This window comes from Acipenser ruthenus, chromosome 2 (assembly GCF_902713425.1).
Source record: "Acipenser ruthenus chromosome 2, fAciRut3.2 maternal haplotype, whole genome shotgun sequence".
NCBI lineage: Eukaryota > Metazoa > Chordata > Actinopteri > Acipenseriformes > Acipenseridae > Acipenser > Acipenser ruthenus.
Genome location: NC_081190.1, coordinates 7,277,202 through 7,304,735, shown reverse-complemented (window position 1 = coordinate 7,304,735; position 27,534 = coordinate 7,277,202). Strand labels below are relative to the sequence as shown.

The window sequence follows — 27,534 nt, the reverse complement described above, 5'->3', positions numbered from 1 at the left end:
AAATTTATGTACCGTACTACTTCGAATTAACCCCGCCCTCGAATTAACGCCTCACTCAGATATCAGCTTTTTAATAGACGCCGCCCTTGAATAAACGCCGCTCTCAATAAAGTAAAGGTATTTTTTTTCTACCCCTGCTCAAAAAATAAAGAAACGCGCAACTCTGCCTATGTACATGACACCCCCGAAGAGACTGCAACCTCAATCCAGCATGTAATACAAACTAATGTACACCCACCTTAGTAAGCAAATGTTATTTTATAGTACAGTCCCGATAGACAACCCAAGATTAACTACTTAGTGTTCAGTGCCAACACAGCAGGGGATGAAACAAGGGCTGTCTGTCATCAGCTTGGATGGTGAAAACTTAATCTCAAAGGAACTTAGAGCTTTGCCGGTCACTCTAAGCGCTGTCCGAAAGCTGGCTGAAGATATCTTCTTGTAGGGGGTTTAGTTGTTTTGTTTTTTACTCAGTCCTGTACAGTTATATACAAAAAAATTGCTTACTATCTATGAGATTTTGTTTCGGTTTCTCTTACAGAGAAATTACAAACAAGCAGGTAAATTACAATGAGAAAAAAAAACAACCGAGTAGGATATATTTTTAGTTTTAACAGAAATCAAACCGATATTCAGAGGTAATATTTCTCCTTAAGAAAAACAACTGCATCACACCCAAATACCGTTCTCTCTCCTCTTCTTGTCCCCCCCCCCCAAAGCAACCAATACACACTCCTGATTCGTTGGTACAGTACTCCCTTGACCTCACAACTCCCACCTAACAGGCTCTCGTTAACTGTCAGTAAATGTACTGTATTCAAGCCCCCAAAACACACAAGAGTATAGTGCTGCAGATCAGAGCCTCTCATGGCGTCGTTTTTAAAATGCCTTAAATCATTTAATAAAATATTGCAGCATTTGTAAATCATAGTATTATTAATAAAGGTTGTGCTCGTATAATTGCTGCCCTCGTGCCGCAGTCATTTCGATCAATTTAAAAAAACGCTGATGGTATAATATATATATCTCTATATATCTATATATCTATATATTATTTATTTCTTAGCAGACGCCCTTATCCAGGGTGACTTACAATTGTTACAAGATATCACATTATTTTTACATATATATAGTGAAAGATTTCACTATTTTTAAGGTTCGTTTGCCCCTTTTACACAGACACAGAAATTGAAGTTAAGCACTTTTGTGCCGTTTTATTATTTACAGAATAAAATAAATGAAAAACAAAACAAAAACCTAACTCCCACATGGAGTACTAAACTGAACTGTTTTTTCGAATCCAACTAAAATCGTTTACCGATTAAAAAACTAATTTTCAAACACTAATTTTCAAACACATACACAAAAAAAAAAAAAAAAAACACACTTTATTTATTTATTTATCTAAACCACACAGGTTTCTCCAGGCCTCTTTCCTTCTCACAGACTACTCTTTAACAAACATTGTGCTGCTATTATATACCTACCTGCTAATTCCAGGCAGGTGACACTAATTAAATCAATAAACAAATGAATTATACCTGTGACTGTGAAAACACAGCCACACCCACACACATATTTATCTGGCAGGGACTGTTGAGCAACCAGGCCTCTGGGCTTCCAGACAGGTTTACAAAACCTCTCTGCTGGGAAGCCTGCACAGACTGAACACACAGGGACTGGTTATTGAAGCTTTCGCTCCAGTCTCCGTAATAAACTAGTAACTTTAAAAAGACCAGCAAGAAAATACTAACTTGTAAGTAGAACCACAAAGTTCTGCTGTGTAACAGGGCGGAGACTGGAGCGAATCATCTACTCCGCGCACCACCAGCGAGCGTCTAAAACACAATGCAAATGAGCCGGGCTCGTCTGTTAACCTCATCTCATCTCATCTCATCTCATCTCATCTCATCGACTTGGGGACAATCTGCAATGGTAGTGTATCACACAACACTGCCCGTTCCAGTTCCATTAATAAATGATTCCATAATTATCACCTGTAGTGAACTCCCATTAACTATGTAGGTCTCACCTGTGCTATATTCAGGTAGTCTTACACATCATAGGTCATTTCACCTGGAGAGTGCAACTGTCCCCACCCCGTCTTCTCTGTCACTAACCAACCAGCTTCTTCCCATAGTGACTGACGGGCTTTGACGCCAAAGACACTGCAGAGGTGACATGACCTAGTGAAACACTAACAGACACAAGTCACAATGAGATAACCTAGATAAGGTGGAATCCACAACAGGTAAGCTTTCTGGAATGAAAATCTTAGTGGCTCTGTCTTGCTATAGTCAATACGGAAATCAGGAACGTGCACACCAATTGCAATTATAGTGCACCATAATGTTTAGTGCCATTTCGTAAATGAGGCCCTTAATATGTTAAGGATATACCTGTTTTAGTATTTATAATACGTTTCAAGATTTAGATATTTCTTACGCAGATGTTTTAGATTGTACAAAATATGACCCAATACAATCCTTTGTATTTCAGACTAGAATTCAAAACACAGGTTTTTACCTACTTTTTGAATGCATAGTAATCCATGGTAAAATAAACATTTACATATAGGTTATAAAACATACACAAAAAATAAATTAACAGCTGAAGTTATCATTATACAATCATAAAAATCATGTTACAGGATTAACTATCCATTAACTATCAATTGATGTAAATATTTTGGCTTTTCAATAAAGTTTTTTTTACACCACCGTTCCTTGTTAACACCAACCATAGGCCAAAAAATGCACCATCTCGTTTTGTAACATTTCTGTGAATGAAATAAGATGGTCAGAGATGTTAATGATACAGTACGAGCAGTACAGTCACACGCCTTTAAAGGGTACGCAAAGGAGTGTGGGTAAACCTGCGGGAGACATGACTCAATTAAATAGCGCAACTACGGTCTACCTACTTCATCGTAGACGCTAGACTCGTCAATATTTTTGTCGTTCTTTAAGCCTGGAAAATGTACGTGTTGATAATCCACACAATGTAAAGAAAAATGTTGTGCTTTTACTGAATGACCTGAGGCGCTGTTCACACCTACACCAAATCACGACTCAGGGGGGCTTAGTCTGATTTGAATGAAGAGTGCAGAGAAGGGCATGTTGAGGCATGGCAGTTATCAGGACATGCACGGTTGTTTTAATACATATTCAGTGCTTAGGAACACATATAGTCCGTAAAAAAAGGCTAGGGCTGGACAGGGGTTTCCAAACTTTTTATCTTGGTCATCAAATAAGAAAGAAGTGTATGTCTCTTATTATTCACATTCATAAATACCTGAACAGGAATCACTTTGAGTAAAACTAGTACAATGTGCACAAAAACATAACTTAAATCTTAATTTCTGAACACTGAAACTAAAACATCCAACCGTTACATCTCACACTGAACTGTCATACACAAAAAAGACGATCAATTGAATTTTTAAATGAATGTTATCAAGTACAAAAGTTAGTATGAAAACGTTTCTACAAAAGAAAAAAACCCATTCATACCAACCTCAATCTTAACAATTTAATTCAGTTAGTGGCAAACAGAGGCAGCCGTTGCCTCCTCAGTCACTTCACTAGCCTGGAAATACAAAGTTAGAGCTCTTGGCGTGTACAGCTATGGCCAAAGGTTTTGCATCACCTATAATTTTACATATACTGCAGTGAAAGGTGGCGCTACCAAATATTAATGTGTGGGGGATGGACACTTATGCAAGCAAGATATTTCAGTTTTTTATTTTTCTTAAAAATATTTCCCAACATAAAACCAATGTCACCTTACAATAATTGATTTTGAGTTTCAGTGTTTTAAAATAAAATACCAAACAGAATGAAATTTCAATGTACCATTTGTAATTCAGTAATATGAGAGAATTGGTCAGGGGTCTGAATACTTTTGCAAGGCACTGTATATATATATATATATATATATATATATATATATATATATATATATATATATATATATATATATATATATATATATTAGTAAAACGACTGCAACTCCCTCTGGTTCATTGCCCCTTTAAAAATTGATCCAGGACGCAGAAAATGGATTTTTCAACACGCTAACGCGCTATTTTAATAAACAAACAAAATAAACGAAATAAAAATAAACACCTAGCTCTTATACAAACACTAACTAAACACACAGACTAAATTGCAGGACGGCTAAGATGTTTACCTGCTACACAAACTCTAAACAAAATGAACACAGATTTCACCAACACACCTTCACAGGTTTCACAGTACTTTACTCTTGGTACGCCTGCACACCCTGGCAAGCGGGCTCTACACACAGCAGCCTCGAGTACACTGACTGCATTCTTTAAATACCCTGCACCTGGTTCTAATTTAACAATAACTACCAGGTGCAGGGGATAATTAATAATAAAACAATTAACAAATCTAATTAAACAATAAACAATTAAACTAAACAAATGTGCCTACGCACATGTTTTCTGCAGGGAGGATTTAACCCTCTCCCTGCTGTCTTACACATCCCCCCCCCCCCCCCCCTTGTCTTTTCAAGACACCGGCCAATCGACGGCCACCTCCCTCCACCCTTAAAAGACCACCCACCCTCAAGTCCGATTTCTTGAATCTTCACCCTCTTCCACGGGCGGGCTTGAGGGTGGGTCGGTCCCTCCGGCGCTGCCAGGGAGGGACCGTGACCCGGCGATCCGGGACCCCACCGGGATGACAGGGCCGACTGCAGCGACGACCGGGACACCGGAGACTGCAGCAGGCAGAGGTCTTCACCTGGGGACCGGCGCAGCGATGTCCGATCACCCAGGGGGAGCACCAGCGAGGTCTGGGTGATCGGGGAGAGCGGAGTGGTATGCTTTATGAAGCAAAATGACTTAATTCTATAGGGTGATGCAAAACGCTACACAAAATACTCCGGGATCATCCCTACTTTGAACTGCTTGTGCTAAATAGAGAAAAATAGTTCAACTGCAATTCTGCAGTCTGATAGTGACTGTACAAGATCCTGGAAGAGTCAATGGTCCTAGAGCATGTGCCTCAGGACGAAGCCGAACCTGCAGCACCATGAACTCAATCCGCAGCTACAGGGAGATTCTCATACTCACTACATTACCCAGTTTCATAGAACCTGCAGCACCATGACCTCAATCCGCAGCTACAGGGAGATTCTCATACTCACTACATTACCCAGTTTCATAGAACCTGCAGCACCATGACCTCAATCCGCAGCTACAGGGAGATTCTCATACTCACTACATTACCCAGTTTCATAGAACCTGCAGCACCATGACCTCAATCTGCAGCTACAGGGAGATTCTCATACTCACTACATTACCCAGTTTCATAGAACCTGCAGCACCATGACCTCAATCCGCAGGTACAGGGAGATTCTCATACTCACTACATTACCCACTTTCATCACACTGGCTGCATTTAAAAGTGTGACATTTATTTGCTTATATAAATCATTTAGAGCTGCTCCGCTACATCCCTGTTGCTGGTACATGCATCCCAGATAAATAACACACACACACGTACAAATAATAATAAAAAGGGCTATGTTTAAGACAAACTCAAGCTAGATAGGGTTACTATGATTTGAGAGTGTACTAGCCATGCCCATTCTTTACATGCTGTTTTGTGATATTGTCCGAACACAGTAAAAGATATGTTCTGGCATACAGTAGCAAAGGTGCTGGTTGTGACTTAGTTTCACAAGCCATGTAAAATGAATCTTTACCATCATTGCACAGTACCTACTGTCACTTAATTTCTCCGCCTAGGTTACATTCCTTAACTTGTTTAACAGCATGACATGCTCTTGGTTTAACACTGCAACATTGTTCACTGTGGTTAGAGCAGATTACTCCCTAGTCTCTCTTGGTGACACAAGAGAGGCAAAACATTAAAACAGAGCTTTTATTTCACTCCTAGAGTCAACATTTTAGTGAGGCATGTCTAGTTTATCTTCAAAGACAGCCACAGCAGTAAATCTCTCCTGGTGATTGTACAATCAGGGTATAATTTAGTCACCCTTTACAGAGCAGTTTGAACCATTGCAGGGTTTAGTTTAGCTTAGACAACTGTACACCTGTTACACAGGTAACTTACAATCAAAGCTCGCAGAAAAATGCGACAGAAATGTTTAATTATTCTTGACAACTATGGTTCATAGATTTTTTGATCATTAGAAAGCTTAGTTAAAACAACAAAAAATTAAACTTTAAAACATGGTTGAGTTAATGCACTGGGTGTACACCACACGCTGCTCTAAATCTGCTAGCATATGGTACTTCAGTCTTAGTCTATTGCACCTGAAAAGTGGGAGACTATTCCTTACAGCTTGCGTGGAAATAGACCCAGTTGGCTTTTATCTGAAGTGCTGGCCAGGAAATAGCAAGATTTCTCTTCTCAGGATGTACCCATTGCCATGAAAATTCCCATTTCTAAAAGAATAGTGTAAATATACATATTTTTGACCACTTAAAAATCAATACAGCAAGCGTTTGCCTTATTGAAGCATGACCTGTTACATTGCATTCAGGAACCTAGCAGCCGGTTTGTATGCTTCCGGTACATGACTGAACACACTGCATAGAGCTGCACGATTTCTTTAAAATGTCTTCAGTGAAAAAGACACCGGGAATGTTTAGCCAAAGGTGCCATTTCCCTAAAAACTCAGAATAGAGTGCAATCACCTTTCAAGCTGTCATACAATGTATGGTGCACTAAAGCTGTCCTGCCATCTGGTTGCTTCACTAATATTGAACCCAAATGATCTTCATACTAGCTCAGTCTATGAAACCTTGCTCATTTTTAACTATCCAGTTTCTCTAAAGTATATGCTTATCCAACTGGTATATTTAAGTGTGAAATATCTTGAAATACCCATTTTTAGACAGTGAAATAAGCAAAAGAAATACAGCGCTGAGGGAAGAATTGGCTCGCTGTTCCTCATTCAATTGCCTTTCCTACTGATTAAACAATATACATTTATGATGGGAGGGAGGAACACCCTGTAAATCATGAGGCAATATAACCGTAGTGATAAAACAGCCACTGAGGCTGGTGCTAAAACAAAGCCCGGTTCAAGGAGCTCCAGCATTCTGTAATATATGTGTATGTAACAGGGCGGAGGCTCGGGTGAACCGGCGACCCTGCAGCGCAAACATCTTAACAATGCAACAGAGCTGGGCTCGTCTGCAGTGCTGCTTTTTACTGTCTAACCTCATCTCATCTCACCGACGGGGGACAGAATCTGGAACGGCAGTGTATCACACTACACTGCCCGTTGCATACGTATTTCAATGTATTCACAACAATGAGCTGCAATAAATGAATGTACAATATACCTGTGCTCCAGGTCCACCTCCTGCCTTTGACGTGGTGGCTGCAGCTTGAGCCTTCTTCTCAGCTTGCTGCAGGGGGAAAAAAAACAGTGTTGATTCATTTTAACATGCTTTTCTAAAAGTCCAAACCAGCAACATTGGCCCCTGCTCGCACAACTGTAAGGATTACATTATTAACATTGTCTTAGGTTAAACAGTAACCCTCTCCAACATAGTGAAGAGGTTTAGTGAACTGAAACCCTGATTTAATTAATCATAATGAACAAAAAAGTTTAATAAGACACACTTGAGCTTGTTACCTATATATACACTGTGGCTAATCAAGCATGTATTAAAACCTGGAATGGGTAAAACTGCTATGCATCAGGAGTCTGTGGCAGGGTGAAAGCCCTGCATGAGGAAACAGTGTGTGCAGGAATGCAAGGTCGGCAGGGATGGGGTTAAACCTGTCCCTGCCAACAATCACAGGTGTGGCCATTCCCCAATTAGGTCTTTGGGTGCTAACTGGGGAATGGTGTCATATATATAAGGAAAATACAATTCTTTGTTTAGTGGAGGGAGATTAGGTAAGTGTGTGGTGTGGTGTGGTGTGGTGTGGTGTGGTGTGGTGTGGTGTGGTGTGGTGTGGTGTGGTGGTTGGTGTGTTGGGATTGGGGTTGCGGTGTTGGTGTTGGGGTGTTGGCGTGTTTAGGTTGGGGTGTTGGGGTTGGGGTTGGTTTTGGGGTGTTGGTGTTGGGGTGCTGGTGTTGGTGTGTTGGTGCTGGTGTTGGGGCTGGTGTTGGGATGTTGGTGTTGGGGTGTTGGTGTTGGGGTTGCGTTGTTGGTATTGGGGTGTTGGTGTTGGTGTTGGTGTGTTGGTGTTGGGGTGTTGGAATGGTAGTGAAGGCTAATGTCCAGCCCACAAGTGTGTATTATTTAGTTTACACTGTTTATTTTGGCCCTTGCGCTCTAGTTGTTTGTTCATTGTTGTTTTCTCCCCCTGTGGGTTTAATAAACATGCGCCACCAGCACTTTCACTGCAGCTTTCCTGCTACATGTGGTGTCAGTAGTGGGATTCATAGGCTTTCAAATAACATTAATATGTATCTTAAATGTCCTGGTTTCAATGTGCTTGTTGCCCCTTTTATTAATATACTGTCTTCCTCCTGAGCGCAATTTGTTCTTCATAGGAAAATCAATCCGATTAGAAAGAAATATGTTGACACGACTATTCCGTGTTGAAGCAACTTGGAGCTATCTCTCTTTCTTCAAGCTTTGGGTGACGCCTCGTTTTACATCTACTACGATCAGGAGTCTGGGAGCAGTACTGGATGTTGGTCTTAGTTTTGAAGCTGATGTTTCTTCTGTGGTCTAATCAGCTTACTAACACCTGTGAAACATTGCTAGAGTTCGTACATACTTTTCTTTACAAGATGTTGAGGGTCTGGTACATGCATTTCTCTCTTCACGCATTAATCACTGTAATGCTCTATTAGCTGGGCTACCTGCATGACTAGTGAAGAAGTTACAACTTGTTCAAAATGTGGCGGCAAAAATTCTGATTGGTACTGAACATATCACACCAGTTTCATTACGTCTGCATTGGCTTCTGATTAGTTTCCATATCACTGATCAATATACTGTAACCCTGCTTGAACCTACAGTACATCTATCAGACCTGAACCATCCATATACTGTAACCCTGGCCACCAGTTTGAATCAACAAATTCAGGGTACGTCACGCTAGGAGGTAGCAGTGTTTCCCACCATGCTCCGGCTCGCTGGAATGCGTTGCCAGGGATCAGCCTTTGGAATGTGAATGGAATGTTTTTATTTTGTGTTTTATTTTACTTTATTGTTCGGTCTTGTTTTACAGTCAAGACAAGATTTCAGTACCTGAGAATTCAACTACAAGATTTTTGCCACAAATAGTTTAAAATGTTTGTTTAATGTCTAAACTGAATTGTGTTTTTAAAAATGCATACCGTCTCCGTTTTAACCTCTGAATGCTTCACTACACCTCATGAGGGCTATATAAAGCAGACAGCCACTTGTAACTCCTCCCTTCTGTACCTTTTGCAGACCATTTGTTAAAATGATACCATTTCACCCTAAAAGCTCTCCTTTAAAATGCCATTGCTTTGTAATTCCTGACAACCTCCACCCAACTCAAAATTTGCTGACAGGTCAAATAGATTTAAATTTAAAAAAAAACTGGAAAACATGAAACACCAGCTAAACAAGAATGCAGTCTGCACTTAGAAAAAAATAAATAAACAGAGTGACAGCTCTGTGTGAAAGACAGACATTGGAATGTTGCTGCAGTGCTCTAAAAGGAACGAGAAACACATAATGGCATGTGGGGTGCATTCCACCAACAGGGCAGAGCTAAGAAAGGAAAGCCAACACCTACCAGGAGAGTTAGCACAACAGCCCTTTGAACCCATTTATAATGCACAGCATTGCTGTTAAGTTAGAGTCCTCTGGTATGTGAAATCTCTACTACAAAGGTTGTATTTCCAGATATACTGCTGCAAACACTGTGTGCAAAGTGCTCTTTTGACTCTTTTGTGCATTGTAGCTAAAGACTGATAGTTCGAATCCCAATCTAGAAAAAAGCCATTTCAAATGAAAACAAAATATTATTATTCTCAATTATTGCCAGTACGTAACAAGACAATGTATACAACATTGCTGTCATTGAAACAATCTAGATTCTAGAATCAACATCAAAATCTGTCCACCTGTATACTGCACTGAGGTGCGATATGGTGCAGGCTCAGTAAAGTGTAGTAACCCTTGGTAAATGGGAAGTGTGCCGATTAGGGGATAATGGTGAACGCAAGGCAATGTCAGTAAATGCGCGATAAAATGTGCACAGGTATGATTCAGCACAAGTTTCAATCCTCTCCTTCAAGCACCCTGTTCTGGCTCGCCTATTATGAATTAGCCCAGTTTCACTGATATGAGTTCACAGTCATCATGTGTGTGGGGTGGGGCAGGGAGGGGCACCCATGTTGAAATGTTCAGTAGAGCACTGAGGCGCCTGTTACTAGTGAAAAAGACCCACATGAGGTCAATGAGGCAGCCAATAAATGAGCTTGATATTTTCTGAGAGGACTAAACCCATTTTAATTGGATAGAAAGAGCAAGGAACAACAAGAAGTGCCGGCTTTTTCATTTTTACTTTTTCAGTTCACATCTATGGACAGCAAATACTAAACAGACACAAGTGGTCCAAATATATTTTATTATCCACCAAAACCAGCCAATCAATACTTTGCATTCCAAAAGCAACCAGTCCTGTAACAGACCTGACCTCAACTAGCACTCCCCCAGTGGAAACTCTATAATGTCCTCTCTGGCTTGAATTACTTAACACAAGTCAATGCCCAAGTGATACCATGATTGCTTCAATCAGCTATCTTAATGAAACACTGTAGCGCAGGAGGATGCAGAGAACCTGATTCTATTACAATTGAGTGCTTTACCAATCAAGCAAAACAATATGCAAGATAACAATGAAACAGAATGTACTGCACCAGTAAAACAAGCGCCCACTGTTGGCCAAACAATATGACTAGCAGCACTGAATAATCAGACTGGACTTTGGCAATCTTCTTAATCATTACCTACTGTACAGTCAACTGTAGTTTGCTGAATGCAATGAAAAATAGGGCCATAGGGGAGTCTAAATTGTAACATAAGCTATCATGTATATGACATTTAATAAGTTCGTTTCATTTGAACAACTAAAACTAAGTTTATCTGTTTTGCAATGCATTGGCTTTTTTTAATTTTATTTATTTATTTATTGCGTCTTCTATTCGTTATTACTGATACAATGCAAGTGAATGCATTTATTATGATCAAAACCGAGGGCATGTATAAAAGATGTCCGTTCACTTGTTGATTGGTTGTTCGCAGCCTATACTCTTACCCGAGGAAGAGGCATGTCAAACAGCAGAATGTGCACACACTAAAAAAAACAACTTTATCTTAAGAGTTCAGCTCCAATAAACCTTAAGGCATATGTGCAGGGCGTTCAACATTCAAAACTCCCAACCCGACTCTCACCAGCACACCTTCCCAACAGCATTCCTGACCTGCTGTCGTTTGCCCTGAAACTACTCTCAGCAGTTGACACTAGTAATTCATTGTACTTACACTGACTGCCCAATACCTTCCATAAGCCATGTTTGCTCGGGTAGGTTTGGAAGTTCCTGATACTGCCGCAGTAGGTAAAATAAAAATCACCCAGCAGGAGTCCCAGATGCTCACTATTTCATCGGTGCAGTACAGTAACACTGTATGCAGAAGTAGGCAGACACGCAGTTCGAAATGGGTGTATTTTCCTGATGATGTCAGACACATGCTCTCTTCCCCCCTTTCTTAGCAGTTAAGTTGTTTTTAATATTGTACCTTGAGTCACAGCCAAAATGCCACTCCCAGCATCCAAACTAATCATTTTCATGTCAATTACTGACAGTCACAACCTTACCTTTGTTTCAAAAGCAATATAATACAGTTAACAAAAAAAAGCAATTATCGAACTTTTTCTTGCTCACGGAGGTGACATAACCACGTTAATTTACTGTTATTAAATACCTCCGAGCGCGGTTTACATTAAGAGTTGATTTTGTAATAACCTATAATCTTCTATTATTAACACGCCCTTAACATATTGCTGAAGTTATGCACGTTTTGTGTACCCGTGCAATCTCAGCTCCAGACCACTGCGAAGGCGAGTACTCCTTCAGCAAAAATAAAATAAAATGGTGGCCGGCAAAATCATACAAGCAGCATTCTGTATTTTAAGAAAAAAAAAGTTACTTGTTTAAACTTACCGCCTTAGACTTTTTTCTGCTTTTGTTTGGCATTGTTGCTGTTCCTGCTAGCTCGGAATACACAAGAACGGTGGTTAACTTGTAAACGGCTGTATGAAAAGTGTCTAGCTAAGTTATATATATATGCAACCAGTAAAAAAAATCGCCCCTCCCTCTTCTAAATTATGACTCCGTTTTTTTAATGTATTTATAAGCCCTAACTTGTCAGGGGTAAACCGGTGGAGCGAGTGTACAAATTGCCCTGCGGAACTCGAACCCAGGTACTTTAGAAACAGGTCGAGCACTATGATATCGCATTCCTTCACTCGAAATGAGCTGTCACTCCCCTTTGCCACGCCACAGTAGGGCTGCGTACTGTACATCGCTCCAGTCAAAAAAACAAACAAAAAAAAACATTGGACCCACCTATTGCATTGGAGTCGCAGCTAAAAAAGATACAGGCTTCCCGTTTTATACCTACACAGACCGTGTCACTGTAATCCCCAAAGTGTCCCATGCTGTGCCCAGTAATTTTATATAATGCATTTGGTTAATGATAATTCATGATCCTGTATCATGGGTTACATCGCCATGCTTTAAGATTCTTTGCTGTTCATCATAACCATTTCTGTGTATGTTTTAGAGCATGACATATTAAATACAAACACACATCGTGTTCAATGCACTGGTACCTCGATTGTGTTAATCCCATGTGTAAAACTCTAGTTATTGTCATTTGTCTTCCCACCACTATGCATTCAATGCCATTTTAGCTTACTGTACAGAAACCATGACTGTTAGTTTTGGTAATCAGAAATGCCATTCATCTTAGATTCTACAGCATCGGAACATGCTTTGGTTACAGCAGTCGAACGTATCATTGAAATGGGGTTTAATTTATTTAAAGACACTTTTAAATATGTGACTGAAGTAATGTTTAGCAAATGAGTTACATTGTATAAAATATGTAATATATATTGTATAATATATATTCGCTATCCATTTACAAAAAATAACAGAGGATTTGTTCCACCTGTTTAGATTGGCTGGTTTATTTTGTTAATCGTGATGATACATTGTTTTTTTCTGTAGGGCCCCTAGGCCTCCAGGTAGTTTGTTTAAGATTTTTTAAAGAGTGTTTTTTACATTCCTCTTACTATGCCACGGTCTATATGAACATACAGTAGGCGGGGCTGACAATGTACAGTATTTGATCTAACGAGATAGAAAGCAGCAGCAACAAGTCCCTGCAGGTCTGTGTTAGCCCCGAGCTGCTGGACAAGGACACCTCCCTTTCTGCATTTTGGATAGAGAAACATGTATGTTAGATAAAGATAACGCATTCATGAAATACAGCACACAACATGGATCGAGCAATTACAAGAAGTGAGCTTGAAACCCCTTGCTTGGACTCCTGATGTTTATTTGTGCTTATTATCCAGGCTGGGGATGGAGTCAGGTATCACACTTTAGAGTGTTACACATAGCTTGAGAACTGCCTGCCCAATAATGTGACAAAGCTTGCTAAGATCCTTATTCAGCACACATTGTGAGTGTATCATAATCTGTGCATATATGAAGGCTGTCTGTCTGTCTGTCTGTCTAGAGAACAATTTATCCCATTGTAATGAACCTTGCTAATGACATTCTCTAGCTTTAAGTTTGTGTCATAATCTGGGGGTGCATGAAGGCTGTATGTTTATATGTCCGACTGTCTGTCTGTACAGCTATGGCCAAGAGTTTTGCATCACCCTATAGAACACTATATTAATTTTGCTTCATAAATTTGAATGAAACCTGCTGAATAATGTAACGTTAACATATTGAATTACATACCACTTTATAGTTTTCCATATACTTAACAAAAAACTGACAAATATTGAAAAATCTGACTTTTGGAAATCTAACATGAAGGACTTTTGCGATACCATTTTGTAGTTTCTTTGATTACATGATGTTAAATAAAAGATCTAAATTATGATCATATAGTTTTTATTTTTTTATTATGTTTAAATCCTAAAATTCTCGGTGATGCAAAACTTTTGGCCATAGCTGTAGGTCACAGCTTATCCAAATATGATGGAACTTAAGGAGGACATTATTTAATCAAATGTATTCAGAGTATGAAAAGATGGGGGTATGTGGAGGCACCATATTCTCCCTGTCGTGCCATGTTTTTTCTTTTGAAAAAAATAAATTGTAAATCCCCTGAACCAAATGCCAGTTCCTCAATGGGTGAACCCATTGTGGGATGGTTTTAATCTCCTCCATTCTAGAACAGGCTTTGTACATCTGAACTTTACACACTGATTATGATGCATGTTGAAGCAGACAAGCCCATTCCCTCACAAGGTTAGCCCTAACAAGCGAGAAAAATAAAACACAAGTGAGTAGGCAGCCATCAATCTACCTGTCATTACTGAAACATAGAACTGGTTGTTTATTTATCTCTTATAGTTCACATGTGAAAAGCCCTTCGGCAACCTGAATGAACTCTGATAGCTGCAAATGCTGTCAGGAAAAGCATTCAGTCAGTACCGCGTGCACAGCCTTGACTCAGGCCATTGTCACAAGCAGCTTTGGTTTGTACATCCTGTGCTATAAGAATTTAGACCCTTTTGCATGGAAGGCCGCTGTAGCTTTGGCTTTCGGATCCTCATTGGGCCCAGAATCAGTTACTGTGAACTTACCTACTGATGATATAAATGAATATGCTGGACATCTAATGGTATGAAAGATTTCAAATACATTTGAGGGAATTCCTCTTACGGTTACCCTTTGTGAGCAGCGTGAAATGTATCAAGAAAATAGCTATCAATCCAGTACTATGGTTGCTGGTGAAAGAATGACTCTAAGTAAAGGAACCAGGAGCAAGTCTCTGGTGAACTGTGGATTTGACGAATGTAAGGGTGAGTTATCAACGACAGGGCCTAAACCCTGCCCTGCATGTAGCCATATGGTTAAGCACTGTCGAATGCTCTTTCAATGTAATGGCCCCAAAGGTGTGTCATTCTCACACCTGAATATTGATCCACATAATGTAAGACGAGTCGAATGTGTGGGGTGCGAGACTGATGATACTGTGAGATGGGCACATTTGGGTAAACTGGAATGCGATGAAGGTATTCCTGCTAGACGTATCCAGGTATTTTGCAGGTATCAAGTGGAGAATGATGATGTTAGTCAAAATAGAATGGTACCAGTCTGTGTCAGGCATACCGCAAACTTGCAAAAGAGAAGGTCATTAATCTTGGTAATCCTTACTCGTTATCGTACCAGGCGGAGGGTAAAGTTTGAGAGTCTGGAATCCAAGGTCTATATAATGAGTGATCGATTACATATAAGAAATATCTCTTGGAACAAATGAGGGGGGCTATAGCATAGGACCATGGAATGCCATACATCTGAGAAGATGCTTATGAAAGAGTCTTATATCAGTGATGGATGACCTTGATAGAGAAGCAGGTGGTTCAGAATTTGCTTGAACAGGATTTTTGTAAAAGAAACAGAGAGAGGTCACTTTTAGTTTATTATTATTTGTTTATTTAGCAGACGCCTTTACCCAAGGCAACTTACAGAGACTAGGGTGTGTGAACTATGCATCAGCTGCAGAGTCACTTACAATTACGTCTCACCCGAAAGACGGAGCACAAGGAGGTTAAGTGACTTGCTCAGGGTCACACAATGAGTCAGTGGCTGAGGTGGGATTTGAACCGGGGATCTCCTGGTTACAAGCCCTTTTCTTTAACCACTGGACCACACAGCCTCCTGTTTAAAGCACTGAATAGCTAAAATAAGACTGTTATATTTTGATTATGTTCCCAATAGACTGAATTTAAGTGAGTATGCTTGGATATATAGTTGCCTGCTTAAGAAGTTTGTTATGAGCCTTCTACCAGCCTCTATCCAATATATTTTAGTTAATTGTTCAACCACATCTATGCATGTAACAAAGCCAACCAAATTAGGGGAATGTCTTTTGATGTCAAAAGAGACATCTTTATATTTTTTGACTGGGATAATTACACTGATATATATATATATATATATATATATATATATATATATATATATATATATTTTAAATAATCACATCTTTCTATGTATTTTTATATACCTGAACTGTATTCACATGCATGCTGTGTTCAGAAACTCTCTGGTACTAAGAAAAACACATAAGATCAAAAGTTCACCTTACATATTTTGGAGATGAAGTAAATGTGGACTAGGGGATGATGGCTAATTAATCTTATGAAGGGAGTTACCGGGTGTTTTAAAAATGTTGTTAACTTGAAGGACAGGAGCTGTTAAGGCTGATTAATGTTCATAACTTAATTGAGACTTCTGACGCAAGAAGCGAGGCAAAAACTCTATAAAAACCGAGGTAAAATCTTAGTCAGGTATCACCAACTTGCTAACTACAAGTTGTGTGGTCCATCCTCTGAAGATCTCCGATCGAGCTGATTGCTGTTTGGGTCGCGTTCAGAAGTCTTTGCCTTTGAAGACAGTTCCTGTCCTTAACTTATACTCTACACTTCCATATAAAATTGGGGAGGTAAGAACTATTTGGAATATATATCTCTCCTATATTGATGCATTGCTATAAGGTATATGACTTATGTTTTAGTCTATGAGATTGATATATTGGATGTTTTAGGACTTAGCGGTGGGAGTCTTTAGTTTTATGCATGCGTAGCCTTAGAGCAAAACATGTTGTAACCATACAATGTATTTGAAGTATTAATGTTAACAACTGTTAAGGCACTGGACTGCCCAGATTGTCTGTCACCTGGGATTCGACGTCGTCTGTAACTACTCAATCCATTTTTATTAGTAAATAAACTGACGGAGTACTAATACAGCTCCGATTCATTATAACTTCAAATCAAATGAGTCTGTGTGAATTTCTTGATTACTAAAGGTAAAACACATATTTACAAAAATAAGCAAATAAAGTAGATAAAAACAACTATATCTGTAAATCAGGTTAAAAAGGCTAACCTGTAAAAATAAGTCTTCAATCTTGACTTTAAAATATCGACAGAAGCAGCACCTCTAATAGAAGAGGGTATTGAGTTCCTCCATTTGGGGGGCTTATAACTAAATGCATAACTAGCTGCAACAAAACAATGGGTTGAACTATACTCTGAAGGTGTAAGAACACTGGAAGTCAGGCCTAGGTAGAAGGTAGCTGCTGAGGATCGAACCCTGGGTCAGAGACCCATGTGTGGTGCACACACCCCTCTGTCAGCTAAACACTGAAACTGGCTAAATGATTTTGTTAGCGACAGGTACTTTAATATGATATAGAAGATATTCGACCAAGGATCAAAACCCAGTGTCAAGGTCCCAAGACCAACGAGAAAGCTGCTATGCCAGAAGAAAAGGACTCCCAATTCCTTTTCAACCATAGCAAGTTCTTATGTCACAGGCACCCATAAGCCTATGGACACCTGTTACAGCTCTACAGGTGATGCCGTCTATGATATGATCCTCTGTATTTCTTCCTGTCCATCCCAGCTTCGGGACCTTGTTCCAAACAGGATTTCTCAATTGGATGGTCCAAACACCAACATCATAGCAAACTACCTGGCTGGAACAGTTGTGTACTATTGATTTTTCACAGGAATTGATTAGGTATCTTTGATCTTATATAGTGTCGAAAAGCCCACCTATAGATCTAATGCATTTTAAGCTTTCAAGTTCAGTGCCAGGACTGAATATTATGAGAATGAAGCTTCTGGAAACCAAGGTATCAAATTCCTCTGAGCAGTGTTGTAGTATCTGTGTGGTATCTACCCGAAGCAAGAACCTGTTAACTGCATTGATGACTTCAATTATAACAACTAAATTGCAATCTGATGTGGTGGCTGGAGTGATAATGATGAATTGTCTCTCAGTTCTACAGTTCATAAGCCTTCATAAGCACTAGTTCTGTTAAGGGTATGTGACAGGTAGAGCCCTGTCGCTGGTTCCTGTGCTAATGTGTTCAGCTGGGACTCGGAACAGGAGACGCGTTGCTGGGCAACCAATTGAGCAGTTAGGCTTGCCCGGAGCTGAGCTGATCGGGAGGTCTGGATTGGCTGGTGGGCGTGCCCGGGGAGGCTGCGTGGAGCTCAAAAAGCGTCTGCGCCACAGCTCGAGGCTACAAAGTGACTGAGTGGATGCAGGTGCAGGGGTGATGCAGTGCGGTAATGAAACAGACAGAGATTTACTCCGGTTTGGAAAAGGGGTCTTTTGTTTTTGTATCCAGGTCTGGTGACCAGTAACAATAACAATAAACAATAACGGGTTTGCAAACCCAAACAATAATAATAAACCACACGTATCCGCCCCACAATTATACACACGGTCAGCAGTCCTGGGTGAGTGCAGTAGTGCTCGTGGTGGGTGATACAGTTTATTTTTGTGACAGTAGTGCAGTGCTGTTCAGGCTTCAGTGCTGGCCCTCGGCGACAGCTCCGGAATCGTGTTAGCCGTCTAGTGTAGTGTTACAAACAAAGACAATTCCACACAGAGACAAACAAACAAAAATACTTGTAACGGGGTCTTTCATAGTCCTTCTCGGTTCTATCCATGTAAACCAAACCGAAGGAACATTCTCCATCCCCTTTTATGCCGTCACACGACCCCTTGGTAAATGAGTGCAACCGCCTCTCCAATCTGCGGCTGCCACGTCGTTTCCCTTCCGGGTCAATGCGTTCTTGCAACAGAGTCTCGCCTTCATCCAGACTAGCCGACTTCCTGACCCTGGGAAAGAACTGTCAGACGAGCCCTCTGTTCTCGCTGCTTAGCACCCTCACAGGTCGGGAGGGAGATTTACAACCAAGAATCACTGTATTTGTGTCACACTGACTCATTATTATTCAGTGACAACCCACACACGTAACATTTCACCCTGTTACAGGTGATATAAGCAGACTTTCAAGTTTGAGAAGAATGCTGTCACAAGCTTTAAACTGTCACCACCTCTATTCAGTGCCTGTTTGCAGTAGACTGTGATAAATGGCTGATAAATTCCAATGATAAGGCATTTGCTAGAGCTATCTTGATCAAGGTAGTTGGAGGTAAACAAGCTTGGTTAGGATAATATACACTGTAAAGTGTGTGTGTGTATGTGTGTGTGTGTGTGTGTGTGTGTGTGCGTGTGCGTGTGCGTGTGCGTGTGTGTGTGTGTATGTTAGATTTAGTCTGTGTTAGGGCTGCTAACTAGCCCCATAATTCCGGGAGACTTCAAGACAGGTCAGATTTTTGAACTCCCCTCTCTAAATGTTAGCTTGTGTGGTTCCTTCGACAAGACATCGACATTCCCGTTGTCAGTGATTGCCTTGCCTTGGCTCTATTTAAATCCACCATGAAGCTTTGTCTGCAGAATCTTTCTTTACTCCTCGCCTGCAATCAGACGCCCCTCCCCCGCTCTCACAGAGCCAGCACAATTACCGTTCCATCAGAAGATCCTGCCCTGGACCTCCATCAGCTACGTTCAACCTTTTTAAAGACGTATCCAGCCCATTACAAACTCCATTTCAACCAGTGGCGGCTCGTGACTTGACTGGTCACAACATACTCCAACGACACTATTGTACTGTAACTTTTCCGCCAGCGCCTCACAGACCACGGTTACCATGGCAACGCCCTCATTGAGTGACTGCAGGGAGTGGTAAGTTGTCATGGTGACCAGGCAGCTTCATCTGGCCTCAGTACTGCAATCTTCTGGCTTCCTGTTGCTGTGCTTTCTCAACTGGCAGAGACGAATTCAATGCGCCGAATCATGACATCTAAATACTGCGTTAACTGATTTATATACATGACTAACTGTCCTAAAACATGTCTAGAATATATATTATTAAAATCTAAAGGAATAAGAGAATGTTATTATTATTATATTACTATTTATTTCTTAGCAGACACCCTTATCCAGGGCGACTTACAATTGTTACAAGATATCACATTATTTCACATTATACAGATATCACATTCTTTTTACATACAATTACCCATTTATACAGTTGGGTTTTTACTGGAGCAATCTAGGTAAAGTACCTTGCTCAAGGGTACAACAGCAGTGTCCCCCACTGGGGATTGAACCCACAACCCTCCGGTCAAGAGTCCAGAGCCCTAACCACTACGCCACACTGCTGCCCTGTTGTGTTGTTCTACATAGACAATGATTTTAATCGTAATGACTTCATAGATTCTACCCTGATTCACTCATGTCAATGGTTTGCATCAGGCTTCTATCCCAGCGACCTCTTCCTGTTCCCGGATTCGTGCTTCCTCATCTGGCTCCTCTCCTCCAAACCGACAAATTTCACCAAGGCACTTTATTCAACCTTCAAAGTTACCATTTCAGCAACGTGAGCTGCCAGGCAAAAACGGAAACCATGTCCTACAACTATTAACATTTCAATCAACTGTCCTCCTATCCTGCGATAGACAATACACTCAGACTGCTCCCGACCAAATCAATAGGTTTTGCAGCAGCCTCAGAGCAACGCATTCTTCATCCTCTCAGGTTCTACAGCGGCCTCAGATTTATGCATTTTCATCTCTGGCTTCATCTAAATCATTTTATCACTCAAAGACCAATATCCACCGCTTTCAGCAGATCTCTGCGCTCTACAGCAGTCCACCGTTCACTATTACAGATCACTGCTTCAGCAGATCTCTGCTCTCTGCAGCAGACCACCACACTCTACCGATGGCAGTCCACCATTCACTATTACAGATCACTGCTTCAGCAGATCTCTGCTCTCTACAGCAGGCCACTGCTCATTATTGACAGCACTCCATTGTTACTTCTTCAGATCTCTGTTCAGCAGATCCCGTCCTCTAGTGTTAATTGCTCCTCACTACAGCAGATCTCTGCTCCCTCTTCAGATCTACTCACTATTACATCATGCAAAGTTGCTTTAGTTTACAGTTTAAATCTGTACCTGCACTACTCCAGAGCTTCCACCGCTCCCGCTTTCCTCTAATATGCAGATCGCGGCAGCATTCCGCAATCGAGGCTAATGCTAATCCCCATCTAATCAAAATACGAGGTGCTTGACTTTCTCAGCAATATATTCATATGTCCACACATCCTCTAAACTACAGCATTAATACATGGTGAGAGACATGGTATGAGACTGGAAATCTGTCTTGATTATGAGTTCCACTACTAGGAGAATGACTGGAGCTGTGAAACCCAATCTCTGAATGTGAGTTCACCTTTTCCATTTCAAGCAGACAGGATAGTAGCAGACCGCTGATCGATCCTGTATTAACTAACACATAGGATGGTCGACATCTCCTCTCTTCCCTCGTTTCCAGAAAATGGAGCACAAAGGGTGCTGAGCTTCCCCAGCAGTCGATTTACACATGTTCGTTCAGTTCCAGCTGCTACCTCAACCCTCAGTTCCAGCTCCGCTTCTGTCTCTACTCTCGGTATCCAAGTTCCGTCAGCTGGTCCCGTCTGCTGCCCCCCCCCCCCTCCAGACTCCCCAGCTTCACCAGCTGCTATTTGACTGAATCCTACTCTCAGTAACCTCCTTCAATCTGCTCAGCTTTTTATGTCTGCAGCCCTCGCCCTTCTTCAGGAGCTTCCTATTCTACAGCTTGGTCAGTGTTTTCAACCTTCTGTGCCCAGAATCGGATTCATCCTATTCCCTCAATCAAACCAGATCCTGGCTTTCATCATCCACGGTAGGGATTCTCTCTCTCTCCCCCATTCTCTCCATACCAGCAGTTTGCCTGACCCTCCGTGGGATTCTTAAGAGCTTTCCCTTCTGCCTCACCTTCCCGCCTGTCTACATCAATGAACATTCTCCATTTGCTCATTCTACTCTTCGGAAACGCCACTTCTGCCCATACAAGGATCTACCTATCGAGATCATCTGCATCTGAGCCCTCTTCGGTCTCCTCAGGAGCTCAGAATCCACAGTTTCTTCTACTTCTAATTTACTTCATCATTCAGTTGTGTTCCTCCAAGACGGATCCATTTCAGCGCGGTCAGTTCATTCAGCTGTCAAGCAGAGTCCCCTATCTGCCCCTTCTTTTCAACGTCAAGGTATCTCATCTGCATCTCGGCCTTCTTCGGTCTCCTCAGAACTCGCAGTTTCTTCTGCTTCTAATTTACTTCATCATTCGGTTGTACCTCCAAGATGGATCAATTTCAGCGTGGTTAGTTCATTCAGCTGTCAAGTAGAGTCCCCTATCTGCCCCTTTTCAACATCAAGGTATCTCCCCAGCAAGAAACCTTGCCGCTCCCCCCCCACCCCCCCCCCCCCCAGGACCCTCAGTTCATTGATTCCTCTCGCTCCTATAATCACTCATCACTGGTTCTCAACCCACCACTCTTCTGCAGTGGATTCTTTCATTCATTCATCCTCCTCTCATATAGTTGCTGCCCATTTTTAAAAATTGTTAGTATGCCTGGAGTGGGGGCTTCCTGTCCGCCGGGGCCACCAGAGGTTTTCCCCTAATTGGCCTCAAGGAGTTTTTTCCTCTCCACTGAGCGGCAGGTATACACATCCTACTAACAAATTACTAATCTCCCTCTGTCTGTCCCGTTTGTCCTTCTGGTCTTTTGTTTATGTTATGCATTGGCATGTGCTGTCTTTTGTTTGTCTCACGGTGTGGGAGATTTTGTGAGGTGCCAGGGGTCCAACCTTTGGGGGGCAAGTGAGTTTCAGTTCCCCGACCTCAGGGCTAGGCATCCGCCTCCCTAACCTTCAGGGGGTTTCTCACCATGTGAGTCAGAGCGGACACCCGGCCATACTCTGTCCTGTCTCAACTCCTGCGCTTGTCTTACCTCATTCAAGGCTCTATTCTGCCTCTCTTTTGGGACGTGGCCACTCGTGCTAGTCCTATACGAACCTCTATGCTTTGTCCTTATTTTCAGGTCCCAGGCAGTGTGACGTCTCAGCCAATCAGGGGTTTAACGAGCGCCCCTTACAGAAGTTTCAGATGCTGGGTACCTCTCTTTCTCATCTCCTCTCGAGGGGCGGCTCCCCGAGTCATAACCCTCATGTGTTTTCGGTTGCTGGGTCCTCTGCCCCTGGGATGTGTCGGCATCGTCGCCCTCAGTCAGCGACCTCTTTTCTATCCTGTCTTCGGTTGCTTTATATATATATGTCAAGCCCACCACTAGGCATATGCAAACACGCAAGCTGTGTATGCTTTGGAAAAAAACAAACAAACACAAGAAGTGGTAGTGTTTGCGCGAAAATCATTCTCAGTGAGAGAGTATTGTAGCAATCTTGGTTCCCGCAGGCAGGCGCATCACACAGGGCGAGGCAATCCACACACAGGCGGAGGGCGGGCGCGAACCAGGGACCTCTCACACTAAAGCACAGAGCCGATACCGCGGTACAAAAGAGCCTGCTCCCTAGCAAGGAGCGTATATCGGGCTTATGTCTCTGTGTGTGATTCCGTCACCTACCAGCCCTACTGCTGCCTTCCCCCGTGCACGCTACAGTATATACAGTACACCTGCGCAATAACGAGTCTGTTGGTGTCCAAGCCTTTTGTTCGTTAGGGGTTCGTTATAGCGAAAGGACAATCAGAATGAACGATGAACTGTTGGAGTAAGTTAATGAGATGATATTTGTGAATAAATGTAGAATTACATGTACCCGTTCATCTCATGTACGCAGTATTCTGCCTTTATCTAATTAGTTAAAGATCCCAAATTGAAGCTAAACTTTTATTCACAATAAATCTGATATGAATCATTTAAAAGGTCACCAAATCTTAACCCAACATTCACGACAGAGAGATATGCCTGCGTTACTCCTTTTTTCAAACGATCAATACAGTTTCCATAACATAATTCTTTTCGGAGGCATAGTTACATACACATTCTTATTAAGACAAAAGAGTTGACTTCACCTCGACCTACGTCGCTAAAAGTAATTAATTTGTAAAAGGAATCTCAGGGTGGAACCATTCTGTCTGTTTATTCGCTTCTCTCTCTGCTTCACAACAACAAACACACCCCCTGTCTCACCCAGTTAGTCCCGCCTCGTCTCACTTCACGGCCAATCACCAGCAGTTCCTGTGGTCCATGCCTGTCCCCGATAGGCTGTTCGACCGATGTGACACACAGCCTCTCCTACTCCAATCGTTCCTGCACTTCAGAGTCGTCACATAGTAGTACACGTTACAATATCATCTTTTTCAATTTTTTTTTTATTTGGGGTCCAGGGGCCAGGTTCGTTATAGTCGAAGGTTCGTTATATTGAAGGGCGTTATAGTGAGGGTGTACTGTATTTCAAAATATTCAACACCTGACAGCTAGCTACAACGCAATCATGCTAAATTGGTTAAAACTGTCATTACATGGGCATGTTGGTTTAACATTGATGTTCATTTGATTTTCCTTTCCGTTTGTTGATGTGCTTCAATTTTGACTTGGCCGTTATTTTATTTATTTATTTTAGGAGCGGGGGAGGGCGGAGGCACATGGTTTTGACTTTGTTATTTGGTGAGCCGGCGGCGGGTATGATTATGTATCGGGATATGCAAAATCCATCATTACAAGAGCCAATCAAACCATGTGAAAGTTGCCTAAAGGCTTCTACATTAACAGCGTTTTAAAACTCAAAGCACTGCAAACATGTTTCACCCTGCATGGGGCTCATCAGTGCAGTGTTATATATATATATATATATATATATATATATATATATATATATATATATATATATATATATATATATATATATATATCTGGAAATTATCACTTGGCACTACTAGACAATACACCCGAATTGATTCTTGACCATGTAATACTGTAATTCCATATGGCTACATCTGATTCAGAGCTGTTCGTTGACAGTCCAGTAGGGGCCAGTGTAACACTAATCTTGTTATACTATTAAGCAGTCAGCTATTTTTCAAAGTTTTCCTAAAATACCAAACACGGCACATTCTTTCTGACTGAGTTAGGAGTTAATGACATCGCAGGTCTCGTTTGATGGCTTCTGTGTGTTAATTGTACGTACTTAATCTAGTTTACTTATATAAACAACTTAATTGTGTAAAGGCTTACAGCATTGTGAAAGAGAGACAGGTAAAGCTGTATAAATATACTGCGATGCTTTTTTTGGATGAAAAGCTTTTGTTGTTTTTATCTTTACTCTTTTGATTTTCAACCAGAGTGTGGCCTCACCCCGAAAATTCCTATCATTTTTCTAACCTGAAAACATTATTTTAATTATTTGAAGTAAAAATAGCACCACCTCGTGGCAGTGAGGTGCAATGATTTTTTTTTTTTTAAATCCAGATTTGTACTTGGAATGAGGCTGTGAGGGTTAATGCAACTTTACACCAAAATGCTTTCAACAACTTATTAGTAATATTACTGTGCGTGAGCTATTTAAAAAAAAAAAAAAATCAATTATAACTGTGCATAATAAGCTTTACCAACAAGTGTTTATGGTGACACACAAACCACAAGAGCTCTAGCTTGAGTGATTTCTCAGAGTCACTAGAACCCTGGGCATGGAATCACAGCCGCATATGTACGCCCGTTTTGTATTTGATTTGCTGTAATACAAATAAAAGTAAAACTAATACTTTTTTTTCAAAAATATTGAGGAAAAACATTTAAACACCTGTCAGAATGTCTTTAACACAGTGTGACCAGTAATTATGCAGAGTAACAGAATGAATGTGGTATAAATGTAAACTAGTTTCCTGTAATTGCTGGCTATTAGGATGCAGGATTGAATAGGCTGGGTGTATTAATGCATATTTGAAAACGCTATGATGTGACTGCTTGTCCAATTAAAAAGCAACAGCTTAAACCAGGTCTGCAACAAGGATATCATTGCGTTTGTGTGGCATGTGGGTGTTGGTTGTCTTTCAGCCGCAGTATGCATTTGAGATATGATTGAGGTCATAATGTTGGCAAACATTGACATGCAACGGCTCAGTTTCCTGCTTTTCCAATTAAACACAACCAGGGTGTGATTCCTTATCTAGAGACTTCATTTAGTGCTTCCCAATCCATTTCAACAACTGGTAGTACAGCATTCATGAAAGGGTAAGAAGGCACAAATTGCACGTCAATACGTTTCTACATTTATATACATTTCGGGCAAAAGCCCTTCTTCAGCTGTTTCTCTTTTCTTTTTAAACAGCTGAAGAAGGGCTTTTGCCCGAAACGTCCTGAAAATAATATTTTTTTTTTTTATCTTTTAAACTTTTTGTGTACATCTTTTTAAAAAACCCTTTTTTTCATATGCCTTCAATATTGTACACTGCAGTTGTACACTATATATATATATATACACACACACACACACACACACACACACACACACACACGTGTAGTCTTTAAGTAGCGGTGCAACAATTAATCGATGAATCGATTATTGATCATCTGTCCTTAAATTTTTTCGAGCTTTGATTACATTTTGGTGAATCGATGCATCGAATTAGTACCCAGTTTGAAGTCTCCTGTTGCCGGTTTGCATTAAAACCTTGTGTGTGAGTGCGCTGCTTCTAGTGCTAGTACGGTAGATTAGCGCGTTGCTAGGATACACACTTCAAGCCTACATTACGCGTTGGATATTATTCACGTTTTTTAATTTAAAAATTAAGGCAACACGGTTTTATTTTGTTTTTGTCTAATAAATCTAACAATTACCTCTTGTTTCATTAGTCAGGGTTTGTGAGATTAATTCAAATGCTTTGCTTTTGGACATAACATGTAAACAGTATTGAACAACCATAGTGCAGAAATTACTTCTGTTAAAATATAGTATTTTTATTGTTATTATTATTACAATGTTAATCTGATGCGGACGCACGCATATTCTTTTCAGTTGCTAAACCCAAGTTCTTTGTATTTCTTTTTTTATATAATCGGAAGTGTTCTAATTTGAATGCAAGTCGTGCCTTTTTATTGAACTATTATGCACAACTGTGTTTTTAGTTATTAGATCTGTTAAAAACATAACTAACGTTATTTGATGCATTGATGTTTAAACGTTTGTTGAAACATCAATGCATCGATTATCGTTGATAAATGTCTATACGATAATCGAATACGAAATTAGGGTGCCGATTGCACCTCTGTCTTTAAGTGTTCGTTATATGCAAATAGAAGAATTCTATTTCCTTTGTAAGAGTTGCTTCGAAGGACAGGCTCCACCAGTATGGGTACAGAATCAGTCAGAGGACACGAAAGACATTACTTTGCTTACTAATAACTTGTATTCCCTAATAGTTGCTAACCAGTTCAAATAATAGCTTAAGCTACTGTCTCCAAAGACCCTAAAAGTCAAGGACTGCATTGAGCTAACCAGAGGGTAAAGAACCAGCGCGCCTACAGCAAAGGAGGCTTGATGGTCCAGTGGGTAAAGAAAGGGGCTTGTTACCAGGAGGTTTCAG

General features: G+C 40.8%; 1 protein-coding gene across 4 annotated transcripts in view; it reads right to left on the bottom strand.

The window, feature by feature from the left end:
* Positions 1-12,467, bottom strand: part of LOC117403693 (calpastatin-like) — a 71,817-nt gene extending 59,350 nt beyond the window's left edge. For 2 of the 4 annotated variants that reach the window (XM_058987837.1, XM_058987843.1), the window contains exons 1-2: positions 11,492-11,643; positions 7,349-7,414 (exon numbers count right to left, since the gene is read on the bottom strand). In XM_058987837.1, the coding sequence (XP_058843820.1) occupies positions 7,349-7,414; positions 11,492-11,521 (96 nt within the window). In that variant the 5' untranslated portion in view covers positions 11,522-11,643. Of the gene's footprint in view, positions 1-7,348; positions 7,415-11,491; positions 11,645-12,171 lie in introns of those variants that run through there. The other 2 variants (XM_058987858.1, XM_058987851.1) reach the window with 2 other exon arrangements.
* Positions 12,468-27,534: the final 15,067 nt, after the last annotated feature.